Source organism: Stegodyphus dumicola, chromosome 5, assembly GCF_044657685.1.
Source record: "Stegodyphus dumicola isolate Sdum_Otavi_A_Nest chromosome 5, ASM4465768v1".
Classification (NCBI taxonomy): domain Eukaryota; kingdom Metazoa; phylum Arthropoda; class Arachnida; order Araneae; family Eresidae; genus Stegodyphus; species Stegodyphus dumicola.
The window spans coordinates 16,179,705-16,200,318 of NC_140772.1; the positions used below are offsets into that span (position 1 = coordinate 16,179,705).

A 20,614-nucleotide genomic window follows, 5' to 3' on the forward strand; every position below is an offset into this window, starting at 1 on the left:
TTTGGCATTTTCCAAGGTTTCTGAATAATCAAACTTTAATCATTAATCCTAAATCAGTAGGCACTGCTTAGTAAGTATGCAGGTCAATAAATATTTCTTTATTTGTTTGCAAATCAGTATAAATTTTTGTTTTGTTTGCTTTATTACAAATTCGAATCTTGCAAGTGATCAAAACATTTTTCTCGTGTGACATGATGGTAATATTTTATTCTAAGAACACTACTTTTTTTGTGGAAGAAACATGCTCTATAAATAAAATAGTAGTTCTGTCTATTACAGGGAAGAAATACAGAAATTTTTCTTTTTCAGACATTGCCAAAGACATCATTAATTATCATAAACTATTTTCAACATATTATGTGTTCTATCAGAAAATTATATTTTATATGAAAAATAATAATAAATAAAAATGAGCAATATAACAAATATTTTTTTCTATTTGTGCAGTTTCATTGGATAATTTCGTAATATTTCACTTGAGTTTTTTTTATCCTCAGCTATCTTGCTTTAAGCATAGTCAAAAGTCTTTAATCTGGACCTCAAAGATACAAACTTTCTGCGCATGTGCATAATACGTTTACGCATGCGCGTTTAATGTATAACGGACGGTATAAGCTAGGCTAAAATTATCGAATTATGTATTTTAGTTAATGTTGCAGATTGCGTTGTTCCTTAATCTTCTAATTGGATCCGGCTTATTATTTTTTTCAGACTGTTAGAGCAATTTTATAAAAAGTAAGCTTGAACTTTCGATTATGTCAAAAAGAGTTTCCGATTCTGGAGCTGCCAAAGCATCTACAAAGCGAAAGCATGTTTCGATGTGCCGCTTCCAATAGTGAAGAAAGTGACAGAGAGGTTATTGAAAACGAAAAAATTTCGATTGACAAATTAGTCGGTATTCTCGACACAGCAATTATTGTACTTGAACAGGGAACTTTGTAACTGAACAAGAAATTATGTCTGTTTATAGAATTAAAGAGAAAGTATTAGCACATAAAATGAAGCAACTTAAACAGCTTACATTGAAAGAAATGTTTAATAAAGTAAACAAATAATTATTAAGCTTTTAAAAAAAAAATTGATACCCTTGATATTGCTATTTATTTCATAAATTACGGTTTCATATTTTTAATTTTATAATTTCTGCATGCCATCTTACCAGATTTAAACTGATGATCTATAATCCGGAATCGAAGTCCCGACGAGTCCAAATTAAAGACTTTTGACTGTATTAATATTTTTCTATTATTTCTTCTTCATACTAATAGAACTTTATATTGTGTTTTATCATTTAATTATTTCTCTCTGAATAAGTAAAGTTTATATAAGTTGCTTTGAATTTAATTAAGTTATTTTTTTCACAGCAGTAGGAACAGATCTGGCCGTTTTGATAGAGAAGAGAGAAGTCGAGGTACCAGAGATGACTCATATAATTACCGAGAAGTATGTTTTTTCTAGTGAAGTATTTTAAGTTTTTAACATTCTATCTGTAACATTTAATAGATTGTAATAGGGTTTTTTTTGGGGGGGGGAGGTAATAACAGAAGGATTAATTTTAATACATATAAAATTAAATATCTTATGTGCAAAGGGTATTTAGTCTGCCTTTTAAAAAAGTACATTTGATGTAATTTTTTTTATTTATCATAAACAGAGCAGTTTGAGTTTTAAAATGAGAATGCAAGATTCTTATTAGAAAGCCATTAGAGACATTGCCTACAAGTGTATTAAAATAATGAGAATAAAATATTGTATTTACTCATTATTCCAATTCTTATTTTCCTCTCCCAGCTTTTTCAGCAAATGTTATACATATTTTTGTTTGGTGTCAGCAGCATGTAATTTGGGTAAACAAAACAAAAAGAATAGTAATGAAGGTAATATCTTAACTTTTAAATGCTTAGTATAATAATAGTAGTGCTAAGGTTAGATTTCTTCTGTCCCTCTGCTGTTCCTTGGAGAAACTTAAAATGCTTCTTCCTGCATTATGTAAATGAAAGAAATTAGGAAAAAATAAGCAGTAGTGCAATGTTAGCACTGTTGAAAACACATAAATCCCAACCTTCTCAAACTAATTTTAGTGTACACAAAAGTGAATTATATCTAATCCTGCATTCATATATATTTCATTTTCTTCCTTCACCTAAAAAAGCGGAAGAAGCATAATTGTAAGGGGGATAAAAATTAGAATTCTTATTTATTTATATATGTAAAAAAAATTATGAAAACAACTTAATTGATTTAGAATATATTTTTTATCATTTCTGCAGTAAACTGCAAAATAATTAATCCTCCTTCCCCAGAAAGCATCTTCTCCATCTTCATTATTATTAAATAATGAAGGATCTGTATGTATGTACGTATTAATGCATGAATGTTTCCTCTCATTGAAAAAATTATATATGCGTAGTTATTCCTTCACTTGAAAATGTGCGCCTTAATGCTCAAATTTTTAAATTGGAAAAAAAATTATATATGCGTAGTTATTCCTTCACTTGAAAATGTGCGCCTTAATGCTCAAATTTTTAAATTGGAATTCGTTTGTGTATTCTGGATGAATTTAATTAATTTTTTATTAACAAACTCTGCAGTTTAAAAGTTAGCAATGACAGTACTCTTCAAAATAAAGCATTTTTGTCTCTACTGTACAAAATGTAAGATATTTATCTTTTTGATTGTAAAAAACAAACTCGGCTATTTAACTATTAGTCAGTGTGTTGCCATTGCCTGAAATAAAATACTTTTATCTTCCATGAGCTAGCATGTTACTCAGTAAAACTGAAGGCATTTAACTTCCAAATTTAATTTGTTATTGATTAAAAAACCAAGTAGTTTAAGACCTGTAAATGCAGTTCCTAATAATATTTTGTTTCCTACTTTTTAATCTGATGGATTTAAATAAAAATGCATTTACATCATGAGATGTTTAATTAGAAATATTATATATTTTTTATGAAATTACACTACCTGGAATCGTTAAAATTATTATGTATTTTTTCTTTCTCGTGATAACTATTTTAGCTGGCTGCACATAGAATTATTTTAGGAATTAAACTAGTCCTTATCTACAGTTAAGGAAATAACCTAATACATTTTATGTTGCCATGAGACACACTGGAATAGGCAATCAACATGTTTTGGAATATTTTTTAGCAAATCAAGCTGCATATTTAACCCTCCAAGTGGCCAAAGTTTTTGCCCTGAAAGCCTAAAATTTCCTAAAATGCTTTTAAGTGGTGGTTTGTTAATTATAATTCCAAAATAACGCTCTCACTTTGAACCCGGACTCCTTTTCTTCTAATATACATCCTACTTTATTTGTGTTGACATAATGCAGGATGCACATCTGTGCACTTAAAAGTATCATGACAAATATTTTTGAATGTATATATACAGCTCAACCACATGAAGGGTTAACCTTCCAGCACACACGTATGCGCAAAATTTACGACAAATTCAGTTTTTAATGCACATTTTTCGCATATCGAAGCTGAGACGTCTGAAGGTCATTTCTATTCTTCCTTTCTAGACTTTCCCACATCATGGAATGTGCCAACAGGAAGTCATTTGACTTTTTTTTTAACTGGCTTTTGTGCTACGTGGTTATGTTTTAAAATTCGGAAAATATTTTTTTTTCTCAAATATTTTGTAATTTTGTGTTATTAATTGGGGTGTATTATTTTAATTTAAATACATTTGACTCTGTAAATATTATATCGGTTTTCATGGTAAAAAAAATATGTGCAACCAGCTGATTTTGCTTGGATTCTTCAAGAATTATCTGATGAAGAAAAGGAAGACAAGGAAACCTTTGGATGGGAGAACAATAGTGATTTCCATTCCTTATTTTCTTTTATTTCTATTTTTTAGAAATTAATAAAAACATCAAAGTGCGTTTTTGTAACCAGTAAGAAGTAAATATTTATATTAAACCTCCTAAAACAAGAGTGTGCCTTTTGGTGTGTCAAGATGAGAATTTTTTAACTGCTTGTTTAATAATGTTGGGTGAAAAGCCCCTGTCAATAGCTATTGCTTTTAAAAAATTTAGTTCTTCATCGAGGGATAGTTTGGAGGAGCAAACTTGAAGAGCACGGAAAACATTAACTTTTGTTTAGTCGGATGACATGATTTAAAGTGTGGTGGAAGGCAAACCGATGAAGGTTTACCGTAAACCGCATTACTGAAGTTGGATGTGTTATATGTGACCAGAGTGTCAAGAAATGGAAGAGAATTGCAAGTCTCAAGTTCAGAAGTGAACCGAATAGCAGGATCAATGGAATTCATTTTTCAAAGAACTTTATTTAAATCATCTTTGTTACCTGCAAACAGGGTAAAAGTATTGTCTACGTAGCGAAACCATACCGGGAAGTTTAAAGTATCAAGCAATTTTGATTCATAAAAATGCATATAGATATCAGCCAGGATGGGACTGGGGGGTTTCCCATGGCTAATCCCTCAGTTTGCTTGTAATATTTATTTTTAAAAACAAAATGCGTTTGTTTCAAACAGAGTTGAGTGAGAGAAATTAGGTCATCAATTTCGATGCAAGAGAAATGAAATTCGCGAAGTCTGGTTTCTAGACATCTTAATGTACCTTCCACTGGAACATTGGTGAATAATGAGTTTACATCAAAAGAAACCATGAGTAAATTTCTAGGATAAATGTTTTTAGAGTTGAAAATCTGGAGACTAAATATTTAGCTAACGGATACGCTAATTATGTTTTAGTTCTGGTTTCAACAGATGACACCAGTGGCTTATCTCCTGTCCAGGCTTTGTTATCTTATCTAATCATTATATCTTCTCTCTTTAATTTGTGCTTTTGTAGCTGAGGATGATGGTTCAGTAAAATCATCAAAACTAGTCCTGTGAAAATATAATGCTGATTTTTGTTGTTTGACTTCTAAATTAATAATTTTAAGCTGTATTTGGTGTTTTATGTTTTTTTGTATTTTACAATTTTTAATGGAGAGGTTTTGAGTTTTTATGTATTTTGCCTTCCTGCAAAGTGAGAACAGTTTAAGTGAATGAAAATTTCAAGGAAATAAGTTTAAATAAAATGTAGGAAAAAATTTGTATAATTTAATAGGTCTCTGCAAGAAAGTCATGGTGTCCACATCAGATTTGTATGGTTAATGTTCTTCTTTATGGAGTTTTCTTCCATCATCTTCAGACCAATTTGAGACAGTGCAAATGTGGATGTCCTTTTTGGGAGGGCTATGGGGAGAGTACAAAATGATATTGAAGAACATTTCATTTGTTCATGTTAATTGTTTCTGCATTTAACATTATATATTTACTTAATTTGCCATAAAGTAAAATAAAAGCAATTTGTTATTTCTGGACATAATGGTATTTTGGTAAAAAATTTCTTCCAGTTTTTATGCAGTGAACTGTACATAATGAAAGATGAATGACTGAAGTGTTTGTTACGTTAGCAGCTGCCTACAAAGTTTAAGAATAAGAGGTTAATCTTTGGAATATGGTAACAGGTAGTTTGGCGACATTTTGGTAAGGTGATAAAGGTTACTAGCTAGGACTTTAGCAGTGTACATGCATAAAGTCAAGAGTGTGCGCAATGCCATTTTTGTGCAAATCTGGGATGTTTTTTTAAGTGAAAATAGGGTGATGTGTACATGGATGATACCGTGTATGTGCAATTCTTAAAAACGCAGCAAACAGTGGGCGATTCTGCACTTTCTCCCAGTTTTGCACCTAATCTTCTTCATGATTAAGCACTTTTGTTCCATAAAAGTTCTAACATGAGCATAATTCGGCTAGCAGATTCTTGGGAAAAAATGTTGAGTTTAAAAAAAAAAAAAAAAAAAGTGCCTTTACTTCGTGAAAACAAAATGGCGTCCAAAAAAAAAAAAAAAAAAAACTAGCAGGTTGCTGTAGCAGGGTTGGTTGCCAAATTTTCGCCAGAAAATCGACAAGTTTCCATAATCCGAAGATTAACTGAATAAGGATTTTAGTATTAGTTCGAAGAAAGTCTTTTGCTTTCTGATTCAACAGAATGCAATGCAAGTGGAGATAAGCTGAATAATGTTTTTTCGCAACAGATAACCTATCCTGTATTTAACTTATCCTGAGCATGAATCATGTGATTTGGCCTTGCTTGATGAGATAACCTATCCTGTATTTAACTTATCCTGAGCATGAATCATGTGATTTGGCCTTGCTTGATTGTCATTCGTAGGTATGTGATGTAGAAAAATACGTAGAGATCTAAGAGCTGTTGCTTCATAGAAAAATGTAAAGCCAGTTGTGCACATCCGTTTCTAAGCAATATATCAGCAGAGCAATTCAGATGTAGAGGATATACAAAATGTCCTTAACATAGGCATCACATTGAAGGCCCTTTGGTTTTTTGGTCTTTCATGATGCCATGTTTGCAACGGTAATGATATTGTAGAGAGATGGTATTCTGTCGTTGAACAGCGAGACTGCTACTTCCAATCATACAAAGAGAAAAGACAGTGAGCACGCTACAACAAAATTTATGTTGCGCAGCATCAGTGATAATGTAGACTATTTTCTAATTGAATTTTGTTGTTTAATTCAGTTTTTATTATTATTTTTCCCTTAAATAATTATGCTAATTTGCTTTTTTCTGAATGGTATGGACCAAATTTCTGTTTCAAAAGCTGTCTAGACTGAAAGATGTGAAAGTAGATTTCATTGTATGTGCACAAAATTATATATTTATGTTATGATAAGCAGGGGATGAAGTTAGAGGCTCACAAATGAATTGATTAAATTATTGAAAATGAAACTATTTTCATTAATTAGTAATGTAGATTGCTGTATGTCAGGAGTAGCCAAACTGCAGCTGACAAGCAGCATGCAATCTTTTGTCTCCTTAAGTCTGGCTCTTTAGCAAGAAACAGTTTTTTTTTTTTAATGTATATTAAATAATGTAAAATGTATTTTGAAACAAATTACGAAAATACATTTATTGGTCAGTAATTTAATATTTTAAATGATTTCAATCTGATCACTGCGAATCATCAGAGTAACAAACAAAATTGTAGTAAATTCTGTTTCTGCGAATTATTCTCATATCCGTATTACCTTTAGAGCAAACAATGGTGAAACAACACAAAATAAATACAAAAAGCATTTAAAAATAATGCACTTTTATTTTTTTTTCTCCCTCAAATTTATTTGAAAGCAGGTAGAATTCTTAACACTCATTTGCTTCCCAATGGCTGTGATCTCTCGGAAGATTTCTGTTACATGTCGATTACTACTCTTATTTTGTTCCCAAATGGCGTGGTAGCCACTGAGGAAATCTTGTTCAAAGAAGGGGGATGCTGTCTATGCAATAACTATTTTGATTTTGGTAAGAATTTAAGTGGTATTTATGTACAGGCTTTGTAACTTGGTGAGATAAGAGTTCCGACTCATACTTGATCAGCAAATCTACATTCCCCTGTACACTAATGTTCAAACTGAATTGTCCACCCCTCAGCAAATCAGTAATTTTTTTATACAGTTTTTTCACAGTGTACCCAGTATTGTGTTGTAGTCACACATTTTCCATGTATGACACTTTCATGATGCTGGTAATCTTATACAGTCAAAAGTCGTTAATCCGGACTTGTCGGGACTTTCGGGGATTCCGGATTATAGATCATCAGTTTAAATCTGGTAAGATGGCATGCAGGAATTATAAATTAAAAAATATAAAACCATAATTTATGAAATAAAGAACAATTATGATCTAAAGGGTATCAAAATTTTTAAAAAAAAAAGCTTAATATTTATTTGTTTACTTTATTAAACATTTCTTTCAGTGTAAGTTGTTTAAGTTGCTTCGTTTTTTATGTGATAATACATTCTCTTTAATTCTATAAACAGACATAATTTCTTGTTTATTTACAAAGTTCCGCTGTTCAAGTCCTATAATTGCTGTGTCGAGAATACCGACTAATTTGTCAGTCGAAATTTTTTCGTTTTCAATAACCTCTGTCACTTTCTTTGCTATCGGAAGTGAATTATAATGACGAGGAATTTGATTTAAATCATATCAAAGGAGTACATCGAGATGAAATACTACATATAGTGAGAAATTGTAAGCCAAATAAAATAAAAACATCTGCCCTGGAAGATAAGGATCGTGCTGACAGATCAACTTCCAATTCATTGCGTGCCGTGTCGTTTCCCCCCCCCCCCGCAGAGCAGCGTGAAATTGATAAACATATTTCGGAATGATTAGATAATCAAAAAATATGCCTTTATCCATTTTTTGCAGCAATTCCTCTTTCTGTTTAATGGACTTTGAAACATACTTTCGCTTTGTAGATCCTTTACATATTAGTAAATAGATATTGGAAATTCTATTTGACATAATCGAAAGTTCAAGCTTACTTTTATAAAATTGCTCTAACAGTCTGCAAAAAAAAATAATAATAAACCGAATCCAATTCGGAGATTAAGTAACAACGCAATCTGCAACATTAACTGAATTAGATAATTTTAGCTTAGCTTATACCGTCCGTTATACATTAAACACACATGCGTAAACGTATTATGTGCATGTGCACACACATATTCGCAGCCGTAAATGTCTTACATGCACGCGTAAACGCCTATGCATCAGTGCGACGCATGCGCAGAAGGTTTGTAGCTTTGAGGTCCAGATTATGGGTGTCCGAATTAACGACTTTTGACTGTACAGAGATAATCATTTACTTCAATTATGATTGCCTTCACCAACATTTTTGGAACTACGAGGCGAATGGACTTCTCCACTGGATTGGTATTGATTTCAAATTTTTTTCAAAGTTTTGTCAATACTGAATTTTCAAGACTGACAGCTTTTCTTTTCACCTTCACCATAAACTCGTGTTTCAATAACGTTGCATCGAGTAGTGAAGGATCTATAATGTACAAATTTTTCTTTCCTATGAAGCTTTTTTCAAAATATGATATATTGATGATGGAGAAATTTTTGTGGCTTATGGTGTTTTTTCACTTGTTGCTCAAAATTCTTTCTTTCTAACCAGCTAGCTGTAAGTGTCACAATTTTTCCGTCTCTCTTACTTTCAGTATTCTTACAGAGTTGCCAACTCTCCGAATTTAGGTGGGAAATTCCCGATTTTCGACCATCCTTCCGCGAACTCAATGTGCAACATATTTCTCCCAACTTTCTCTTATTCTTAAAATTTCTTACGATTTTTATGTAGCTTGGCTTAATACTTCGTTATTTGCATCGCCAAAAAAGTGATTTGAGGTGTCTGAAAGCATCTTGTTTTTCTCTAGACTGCAGAGAAAACCAAAGTAGTTTTATCAGTGAGAAATTGGGACGCACTTTATGAGTGAGAGCATGTGTCCAAAAACATCATATTCCATATCTCCAATTAGCATCGAGTGCCACTGTGTGTCATCTGGCACATATTACCCAATGAGCACAAACAAGATTGAGGTTCTTATTTTGCTCATCTTGTCGCTAACCTGTGTGAACGTACATGCTTTCAAGAAATAGTTTCAGAAATTACAACATTTCGTATTAGTTACGTCTACGAAAGAGGTAAAATACTCATGTATTTTTCAAAAATCGTACGCAGATGACTTTCCTTCTAATATTTCCTCAAGGAAATGTAATGCATTTGCGATGTGTACCGTTTGTCATTGAGATATTCCGATTTCGCATGGTGGAAGGGCTGATGTTCTGAAACATGTTCGTACACGAAAACAAAGGGGCAACATGAAACTGACTATTGAAGAAAACAAAAAGTAAATTTTTTTCTGTGGAAACAAAGAACCAAAAAGTTATTAATACCGAATCTTCTGTGTGCATTTAAGAATTAGTAACTGAGCTTTTAGATATTAATTAGTAACGATTTGAAGGTAATTCATTATTAAAAAGTATATTTTTATCATTTAAAAATCTTTTTGCCGTTGAAAATAAATATCCTGATTTCTAAAAAAAATTCCCCGATTTTTGAGTGCTATAGGTTAGCAAGTATATTTGTCTACGCCTGAGGTATATTATTTCATGAAAATGAACAGCCCAGCAGAACTGCTTCAGGTTAATCACATCACATTTCAGGCAATACTTTGTGAAATTCTTTTGAAATTTTGCCATGCATACTTTTGTTTTAATGTACCAGTTTTGATTTCTTACATGCCACAAATACTTACAGACCCTCTTCAATTACTCATAACTTCTAAGCATTCTAAATTCAAATAGGCACTTGCTTATTCTTAAATTTTCAAATGTGAATAATGTTGTAGGGTTTATATTTATTTTAACTAACATTTATTTTAAGTTTAAACTATCTTTCCTGTCAAGCCTTACTTTCCCCTGGAATTGCCAATGCCAGAATATGTAAATTTGAGTAGAACGTGCAAGGATTCAAATTATCAGCAGAAGTATTCTGATTTAAATAGGAAGGAAACAAGTTCGGTGTGTGATATTCTTACTTAGCGAGCGCGGAGGTAGTTAGCGAGAATTGAAGAACCCCGCGTTGCGGCCTATGTGCTTGGCGGGAAGTAGTGTTAATCGTTCCAGTGAGCTTCAAGTCTGCTGAATTAGCAGCGGTATTGTAAAACGCGGTGAGTTAGTTATTTTAGAGAGCCTCGTAGTTAGAATCTTGTCTTTACTTTCTTTTCAGGTTATTATTTTTATTTGACTGCCAAGTTGGCACAGTCTGTGAGCGTCAAGAGCACGCAATTGTAATTTATTACGTTGAATAAAAAGGGACTTAAATCCTTCACAAGACTCTATCTTTTATACAGTTTCACAGTCACCCCTTGGTTGCATGCAAGTTGGAGGCGCGCAACGTTATAATGTATTAAAAAATATTTTAAGGTAGCAAAAAGTAGCACAAGGAAATGAAGTCGAAAACAATTCAAAAAATCGCATAGACATAAATTTTCATCAAATTTGCAAAAATACATCAAGATCTGGCAACAAAGTAAGCATGAATTAGGGCCGCCATGATTTGTTTATACTATTTTTAAAATGATGCTAGTGTGTGTGACTTTTTTTTTCGTATGATAACTTTCACACCAAACTTTTAAAATCTTCTGTTTTATGTATTAAAGCTTTTTGCATTCAGTTGATTAGATTTGGGGTAAAATTTGAAGTGGTACTTTGCTTGAAGCCCATAACATCTTTTAATAAAAAATATGTTAAAGTATAATCCAAAACTTTTTCAATTTTGGTATTTAAGACTTTGGTACTTATATATTATCCTGTCGAACTGACATGTAGTAAAATTTTGCGCCAATTAATGGATAATCACTTATCTTTAAAATTCAGCAGTAACAGTTGCCAATAGCCGACAGTTGCCGAAATTTCGTGCTATGGCTATTGGAATAATATGAAAGTGCCAAGACTTTTATATTATAACAACATTTTTTTTTTTTTTTTGGTTAAAATTATTAAAACTAGAAATGATAGTCTACTTGAGGCTGTTGACAGATTTTCATAAAAAATATTTTATGATTACAATCCAGAACTTCTCAGATTTGGCATTTAAAACTCATATATGCATCTGCATGTAGAATCGTGATTAAAAGCATTTTAGATTTTAACTATATCTGACAAACCAAAAGTGGTAGTGAGATTTTTTAACCCTTTGACGCGCGCGATATTATTTTTATAATTTTTTTTATTAAAAACTCTAGAAATTGAATATTATGATCCTAGAGACAAATATATGAATTTTAAAAAATCTACTCTTGCCCATTGTTCTGTGGGTGGTGGTTGCACTGTGAAACCACCGCGCGTCTAGGACTTTGAAACTTACTGATGTAGTAGGGAAAAAAACTTACCATTTTCCGCGTGCGTTTCCAATAAATGACGAAATTTACGGATTTAAAAAAATGTATGTAAGAATTGCATTATATATAATTTTTTTACATTATTTTACAAAGTAAATCGTCAGAAAAAATTAAAAAATAAACATTTATGTAATTTTTCTATAGCAGTGAAAATATAAGTACCTACATTTGGATAAATGGATTAAAATCCTCAAATAAAGATAAAAAAAAAAAAAAGAACTCGGTGGGTTTTTTTTTTTTTTTAATTATTTATTTATTATTTCAAAGAACAAATTTTTTTGTGACACAGTTCAAAGCATGTTTTGTCTCTTTGGTACATGCATAGACCCACATTGCGCGTTTCGCACATACATCTTGTTCTATGAGGTTTCTTCCTTGTGCTACAAAATGTACACTGCCTGGATCTAAATTTCACTGGTATATGTCCAGTGTTATTTAGTTTCTTTTCATCTGGCACATGAAATTTGTGGTTTTTTATGTTAATGGGGAGGGACTTGGTCTTTTTGGCTTTGTACGGATCAATCGTTTCCCCATTCATACTGATGCTAAAGCAAAGTTTAGAGTTTGAAAAAAAATTAAACATTTAGCAGTAGTAGCAATAAAAGCTCCCTGAGATACCATGTTGTGCAGACATTGAAGACAATAAAAGGTTTTGAACTTAATTTATTAACAATATAATAAAGAATAAAAACACAGAAAATAAATTTCAACAATATCAGAGTCTTAGGAAAAATATAATATAACCATCATTCATCAAATAATATTTTTACCTCTCCAAAACACTGGCATTCAATACAAACAAAAATGTCCTAAACATTAATTATGCGGCCTAAAAATGAAGTTGGCTACACATTCAAAACGTCCATGATCAATGGTTGAGAAAACACCTGAAAATTTAAATGAAGTTCTTGAAAGCACTTAAAACCGGCCTAACTCCGTTTGCACGAGGAATCGCCGCTCACGTATTTTAAATGTCGCCTTTATTGAAGAACATGGATGCCGCACCCGGCAGTCATTCACATGGTAGCCTCTGGAACAATCATCTTATGGATATGAACCAAGGAACTTTTTCCGGAACAATCATCTCGCGGACAGGCACCAAGGAACTTTATTCAGGAACAGCCATCCCGCGAACCGGAACCAAGGAACTTTATTCACCGGACTGCATGCATCCTTCTGAAGGGGCTGGAAATCGCTTACTCAAGTTCCAGGAAAGCAGGAACTAGAAGGGTTGAGCCAGAGCGACGCGAGATACTTATAGCAGAAGTAGGAATGACGTCATCTCACGGCAACCAATCAGCTATCGGCTTTTCAGATGACGTAACATCCCGTTTCGTTTTTGCATCTCAATTAGGTTGAAACAGTCCGTTCTCAATGCAAACAGTGGCAGCAAGAAAAAGAAGTAGAAGTAACTACTATATTACATTAAAATAAGAACTAAACTAAATAAACATTTCAAGGAGGAGAGATGATGCAGTAAAAGGTTTAAAATAAGCTATATTTTCCAACACATACTTATTTTATTTGTATTTTGTCCCAAAATATTCAGAAAATATTTTAAATTTAAATTAAACTTTTATGCAATTTCTACTTTTAATTATAGCAAAGTATATTTACATTAAATTTAAACCACAGGAAATAATTTATAAAATCACAATACTAGCTTGGGGAGCAAGTGTGTTGATGTCAGAGAAAAGTTTTTGGAAAAGAAAGACCTTTTTACTGGGCAAGTGTATGTATTGTTTAGTAATAAAGTAACTCTGTAGTTTCAAAGCCCTTTATCTATATCCGGGTAAAAAAAAAAAACATTCCTATTTGAAAAGCAAGCGAACGCCAGTGGTTTCAAGGGGCGACCACTGAGCCTCTAGAGGATTGTAAGCATTGTAACACAATGCTCTAGTGGCGCAGTGGTTGCTCCCTGAAACCACATAGCAAATGCCAAACATATAGAGGGTTTTTTTTTAATATATGCAGTTTAATTATTGCAATTTTTTATTGTTTATGATAGAAATCATGATGTGCGATGACTAACTTTTGAAATTTAAAGTTGTTTTTATTAATAAAAGGAAGTTATTTTGTCTCATCGAAAATGAATTTTAAAAGGCATCTGATCTGAAGTATTAATACCTAAAACATATATGATTCTACAGTCATTTTGTGTTATTTAGATGTAAAAGATTAATAATCAATTCATTTTCACTGAAAAATATCGGGAAAAAGAGGAGAAAAAAAATTCGGAAAATGGTGGTTTCAGGGCGCGACCACCATGCGTCAAAGGGTTAACAGATTTTTTCATGGGAAAATATAGACCACTACAATAAGAGTTTAATCTAAAATAATGCAGTACATATTAAGGCTACTTCTATTATATCTAGATGTGATATTTGTTTTTATCAAATCCTAGAAAAGAGCAATTTTTGTAACAGTATTTCATTTGCAGAACTTAAAACTCTTGTAAAGCAAGTATATCAAAAAAATGTACTTGTTGCATTTTTACATTGATGATGATAAGGTACAAGGGCAAATACCAAATTTGAAAACATCTGCTGCTTATCTTCCTACTGATCCCAGAATGCACAGTAGTAACTATTCAGCTGTAATTACAAAATCCAAAGAATAAGGAGCATTGTTTACTGGTACCTGAATATTGTGGGAAAATATGTGCTGATCAAAATTCCTTTAAGCTTTTTGATACTATTGAAACAACATAGAAGGAAATTAAATTATGGTATTTGCTTCAAAGTAAAAGTATTTAATCCGGACTCGTCAGGACTTCGGCGATTCCCGATTATAGATCATCAATTTAAATCTGGTAAGATGGCATGGAGAAATTATAAAATTAAAAATATGAAACCATAATTTATGAAATAAAGAGCAATTATGATCTAAAGGGTATCAAAATTTACACAAAAAAAAGCTTAATATTTATTTGTTTACTTTATTAAACATTTCTTTTAATGTAAGTTGTTTAAGTTTCTTCATTTTATGTGCTAACACTTTCTCTTTAATTCTATAAACAGACATAATTTCTTGTTCAGTTACAAAGTTCCGCTGCTCAAGTCCTGTAATTGCAGTGCCGAGAATACCGACTAACTTGTCAATCGAAATTTTTTTGTTTTCACTAACCTCTCTGTCACTTTCTTCATGCCTTTATCCATTTTTTGCAGCAATTCCACTCTTTTTGTTTGATGGGCATCGAAACATGCTTTTGCTTTGTAGATGCTTTGGTAGCTCCAGAATCGAAAATTCTTTTTGGCATATTCGAAAGTTCAAGCTTACTTTTATAAAATTGCTCTAACAGTCTGCAAAAAGTAATAAGCCGGATCCAATTAGAAGATTAAGGAACAACGCAATCTGCAACGTTAACTGAAATAGATAATTTTAGCTTAGCTTACACCATCCGTTATACATGAAACACGCATGCGTAAACATATTATGCACATGCGTAGATGCATGACGCATGCGCAGAATGTTTGTAGCTTTGAGGTTCGGATTAAAGACTTTTGACTGTATTTATTTTAACTATAATATAAACTGAGGCTTCTTAATTTTTTTGCATGACCCCGGATTTTAAGTATAGAATAAAGATACAAAACAGCGTACACATGAAAGTAGTTTTAGGATTTGTTTCAAGTATACAGAAATTAATGATAGAAACTCACAGTTTAACAACATGGAGGTTTTTTTTTTTTTTTTTTCCCCTCTTCCCCCTGCATGACAAAAGAATAAATCTTGTGCAGTATTTGACCCTTGTAGATAGAAAGCATCAATATTTTTAACATTGAATTATATTTGTATTTAATAAGCATTAAAGCTGAATTGGTTCACATTAGTATGTGGCAGAAAGAAATTTAATTCGGTTTTAAAAATTGTGGGAAATTCAGTCAAAGATTTTTGTGGAAACTCAAGTTTTGTGTCACTCAGTAGCTCAACAGCTTCCTTTTGGGCTTTAATGGCAGATTAAAGCCCAAACTTTCATGTGTACAAAACAGCGTACACATGAAAGTAGTTTTAGGATTTGTTTCAAGTATACAGAAATTAATGATAGAAACTCACAGTTTAACAACATGGAGGTTTTTTTTTTTTTTTTTTTTTCCCTCTTCCCCCTGCATGACAGAAGAATAAATCTTGTGCAGTATTTGACCCTTGTAGATAGAAAGCATCAATATTTTTAACATTGAATTATATTTGTATTTAATAAGCATTAAAGCTGAAGTGGTTCACATTAGTATGTGGCAGAAAGAAATTTAATTCGGTTTTAAAAATTGTGGGAAATTCAGTCAAAGATTTTTGTGGAAACTCAAGTTTTGTGTCACTCAGTAGCTCAACAGCTTCCTTTTGGGCTTTAATGGCAGATGATTAATGTCATTTAATATAATTTCTTAAAAATTCTTACTAATGGCATTTCTTTGAATTCATGTATCTGAATACAGTACAAAGTCCGAAATCCGGACTCGTTGGGACTTCGGTGATTCCGGATTTGGAATTTTTCTGGATAGTAGATCATCAGTTTAAATTTAGTAAGATGGCATGTAGAAATTATAAAATTAAAATATGAAATCATGATTAATAAAATAATGAAGTATTTATGATGTAAAGGATATCAAAACTTACAAAAAAAGCTTAATATTTATTTGTTTCCCTTATTAAACATTTCTTTCAATGTAAGTTGTTTAAGTTTAGTTTTTTGTGCTAATACTTTCTGTTTAATTCTGTAGACAGGCATAATCTCTTGTTCAGTTACATTGTTGAAGTCCTGTAACTGCGTTCCGACTAACTTGTCAATCGAAATTTTTTTCGTTTTCAGTAACTTCTCTGTCACTTTCTTCTGGATCTAGAACTACACTACAGATTTCATCATTCAATAATTGATTGAGGATTGAGAAGCATTGTCATCACAATGAAAAACATCTTTTATATCATCTTAATTTATTATCGCTTCTCCACATTTCTTTACAAAATCCGTTAATTGGAAAATATCACCTTTGTTTTACAATATCCCAAAACCTTTAAAATTAGCGGCTATCATTATCAAATTTAATTATCGTTCACTATATACATGTAAGATAACAATGTATGAATCAGAATTATAATATAACTATAAACATTAATTCTTCCTCTCTATTCTAAAATCGTAATAACTTATCTGCATTGCGTCATTCAAATTAATCATGCGATCTTACGTAACCGTTAATACCAGATGCCTCTTGACGACCAATCACCGAATTGTAAACCAAAACTTTTCTCTTCGCGTGCTTCCATCTTTCATAACAACGCACTTCAGCTTCTGCTCTCTACTGTGCTAAGATGTAATTTCGCTGGCTTGCTTTCTATCCCAACAATATCAAAAATGTAAATCTTCTGTGGAAAGGCACAACTAGAGTGCCAAGTGATTGTGGCCACAAATATCAATTGGAAATAAAAATGGAATTAAAACTGCCTCGACTGCCAAGCTCTTTAAATACTACGCAATCAAAATTCTTCTTCAGTATGGGTCTAATCACGCATCTACAGTGTTCCGTCAGTTCCTTTGCTTTTATTATAACAATTAACTTGTAATTAAATGTAATGCACATTGGAAAATTTTTCTTTTTGAAGGGGGGAAATATGTAAGATAACAATGTATGAATCAGAATTATAATATAACTATAAACATTAATTCTTCCTCTCTATTCTAAAATCGTAATAACTTATCTGCATTGCGTCATTCAAATTAATCATGCGATCTTACGTAACCGTTAATACCAGATGCCTCTTGACGACCAATCACCGAATTGTAAACCAAAACTTTTCTCTTCGCGTGCTTCCATCTTTCATAACGACGCACTTCAGCTTTTGCTCTCTACTGTCCTAAGATGTAATTTCGCTGGCTTGCTTTCTATCCCAACAATATCAAAAATGTAAATCTTCTGTGGAAAGGCATTACTAGAGTGCCAAGTGATTGTGGCCACAAATATCAATTGGAAATAAAAATGGAATTAAAACTGCCTCGACTGCCAAGTTCTTTAAATACTACGCTATCAAATTCTTCTTCAGTATGGGTCTAATCACGCATCTACAATGTTCCGTCTTTTCCTTGTGCATTTATTTTGACATACATATTTGGCTATGCTTCATGAGCTTGGCGACTAACGACAGGTTGTTCCATTAAATTTTATCTTGCTTCTATCGCGCATTGTGACAATTAAGCCTAAATTGTATTAGTTATTCATTATACTTATGTCTATTTCTTGCACAGATCTGAATAAATAAATTTCCACATATACTTAAGCCCTTATTAAGTGCAGCTGCTAGATATCTTACCGCCTGATGCAGCCTCAGTGGGTCCTAAATTCTGCAGCCATACCGAGACCTGGCGCTGGTTCTGGGTTTATGTGAATAACAAATCAGTTATTCCTAATTCAAATAGCCCTAAATGTAATCTTTGGGTCTATGAGTATCATCAACAAAATCTATTTTTAGCGCATTTAACAAAAATCTGTATCGCCAAGCGTAATGCCAACATAAAAGGTTACCATACTCCTTTATTATTCAATTACTAACATAAAAAATTGCTTAGGCATTGCTACATGAGTCATTATCCAAGTTGTCATGTTTTGATAAGCATGCGGTGATGAAAGGAAAGTATAATAAATAATGATTCGCCAGGTTGGCGTCAAATGAACGATGTGTCTATGTGGAATGTTTTGGTTTGAGATACGCAGCAACAGAGCCAAATTACTGATCTTACAATTTTATGCTAAAATGATTGTGTCTTCAATAACAAGGTATTTTATTTAGTGTCAAAGGGAAATTAAGAATCAGAACTTTCCAGATGTTTTATTATGCACGGGGGGGGGATTAAATGCAAATGCATAAATGTTGTTGAAAAACATTTTTGGTGATTTTGAGGTCCAGATTTTAGATCATTCCGGATAATGGATGTCTGAATTTCGGACTTTGTTCTGTATATCATAATTATAAAATACTAAGATGAAAAAAGTATGTAGATTTTCTTAATCACAACAATAACTAATCTTTTACAATTTGTTATGTAAATGGTATATCATCTCAATGCAAATGCTACGCGTTGCCTTACACGATTTTCGCGCAGCAGAGCTTTCCCCCCGATGTTGGGCTGAAGAGGGAATTTTCGGAAAGTGCCTTTTGATGCTATTTCCCTCTTGGCATCAAAAATTTCCTCCCGAGGATATGGCGATTTTTCGTGATTCAAGATGGTGGAAAAAATCGCACTAAGTGCCGCTTATCTGAGTTTTCCCAAATGCTGTGTTGCAGAAATTTACTCAAATATTAATTTCTCACAAAGTGCTTGATTCACTTTCAGATGACGTAGCACTTTGCTTTGCATATCAGAAACTGTTTGATCACTGTGGCTTGGATTATGCTAATTAGGCTTATCTGTCACACATTCCCTGGTAAAGCAGATGGTACATATTATCACTTTTTACTTTCATGAATAAGGATATAAATAAACTTTTCACCATATTTTTTCTTGTTTCTTGAAAAACATGATTAAAATTTGGAATTTTTCTTCAACAGAACAATAAATAATATATCATTTTCAAAGTTGTGGGATCTTACCATCAAAAAATGACATGATGGATCTATTCATTCATGTTATATATTTCTGTTATTGTTGCTTGAAAAATTGCATTTACATTTTATATTTTTTACATTTTACTGTGTACGATAACAGCTATCATTTTTATGATTTTAAGGTGCTTGAATGTTCTTTATTTGTATAAATAACTCTTTGGTCAAGTGTAAATACAAAATATCTGCGGCCTATAGGTCTTGAAGAAGGATGGTATTTAGTGAAATTTTACGCGGAGTATATTTCTTAAATTCACGCGGAGTTGAAACTTATTTTAAGGACATCAAAGTGAGTGAAGCTGCGGGTAAAGCTAGCTTGCATAATATTTCAGTCAGTAATGTTTTCAGATTTTGAGAACCGAATCTTAATATTAACCAATCAGGATAAAGTTAAACTGAAACTCTCATTCTGAATTGTGTGTTCATCTTAGACACATAGCATTCCTGCTCATGCGTGTTCTGCCAACATGTCGCCATTTACTTCTGTTTGGTCACTTGTACTGTCATATTGATATAAAAAGGCAAAAATGTGATCAAGATTGATCATACAGAATATGCCATTGCTGCTATGTAAATCAAGTTAAGAATAAGTTTCTTAAGGATTGTTTTGTCCTGGAAAGAAATGTGTTCAATTGACCATGAATGCTGCTTTGTGTTTGTGTTAACTTGCAAATCATCACATATATTTGCATGTACTTCCATGTCTGAAGAATGTTTAATTTATCTTCTTAGAATTTTGTATGATTTATGGTTTTGATCTTGCAGTAAAAACGCATGAACATTTACCTCTTATATATTTTTTTGGAATTCATTCCCCCATCCCTTTTATTGGTAATTTTCCTCTTTCCTATGTGGTTGTCTTGCTTTGGTATTTTTGCTATTTGACATCTCGGTTTATAGGTATTTTGAATTTCTTAAACATATTTATAACACCTGAATCATTAACCTCTGTTATGTATTTCTTGGAATTGAGTAGCATTCCCATCCCTTTCACTGGTAATTTTCCTTTTTCCTATGTGGTCTTCTTGCTTTGGTATTTGTTGCTATTTCACATCTCAGTTTATAGCTGGTTTGAATTTTTTAACATATTTATAACACCTGAATCATTAACTTCCATTATGTATTTCTTGGAAATTAGCACCATTCCCCATCCCTTTTATTGGTTATTTTCCTCTTTTCTAAGTGGTCTTTTTGCTTCAGTTTATAGTTATTTAAAAAAAAAATT

General features: G+C 32.2%; 1 protein-coding gene across 3 annotated transcripts in view; it reads left to right on the forward strand.

Annotated features, from left to right (window-relative positions):
- The window catches only part of LOC118191727 (RNA-binding protein 5-like), a 78,647-nt gene that overhangs the window by 10,360 nt on the left and 47,673 nt on the right, over positions 1 to 20,614 (forward strand). For all 3 annotated transcript variants that reach the window (XM_035362561.2, XM_035362564.2, XM_085816468.1), the window contains exon 2: positions 1,365 to 1,443. In XM_035362561.2, coding sequence (XP_035218452.1) covers positions 1,365 to 1,443 — 79 coding nt within the window. The remainder of the gene's footprint in view (positions 1 to 1,364; positions 1,444 to 20,614) is intronic.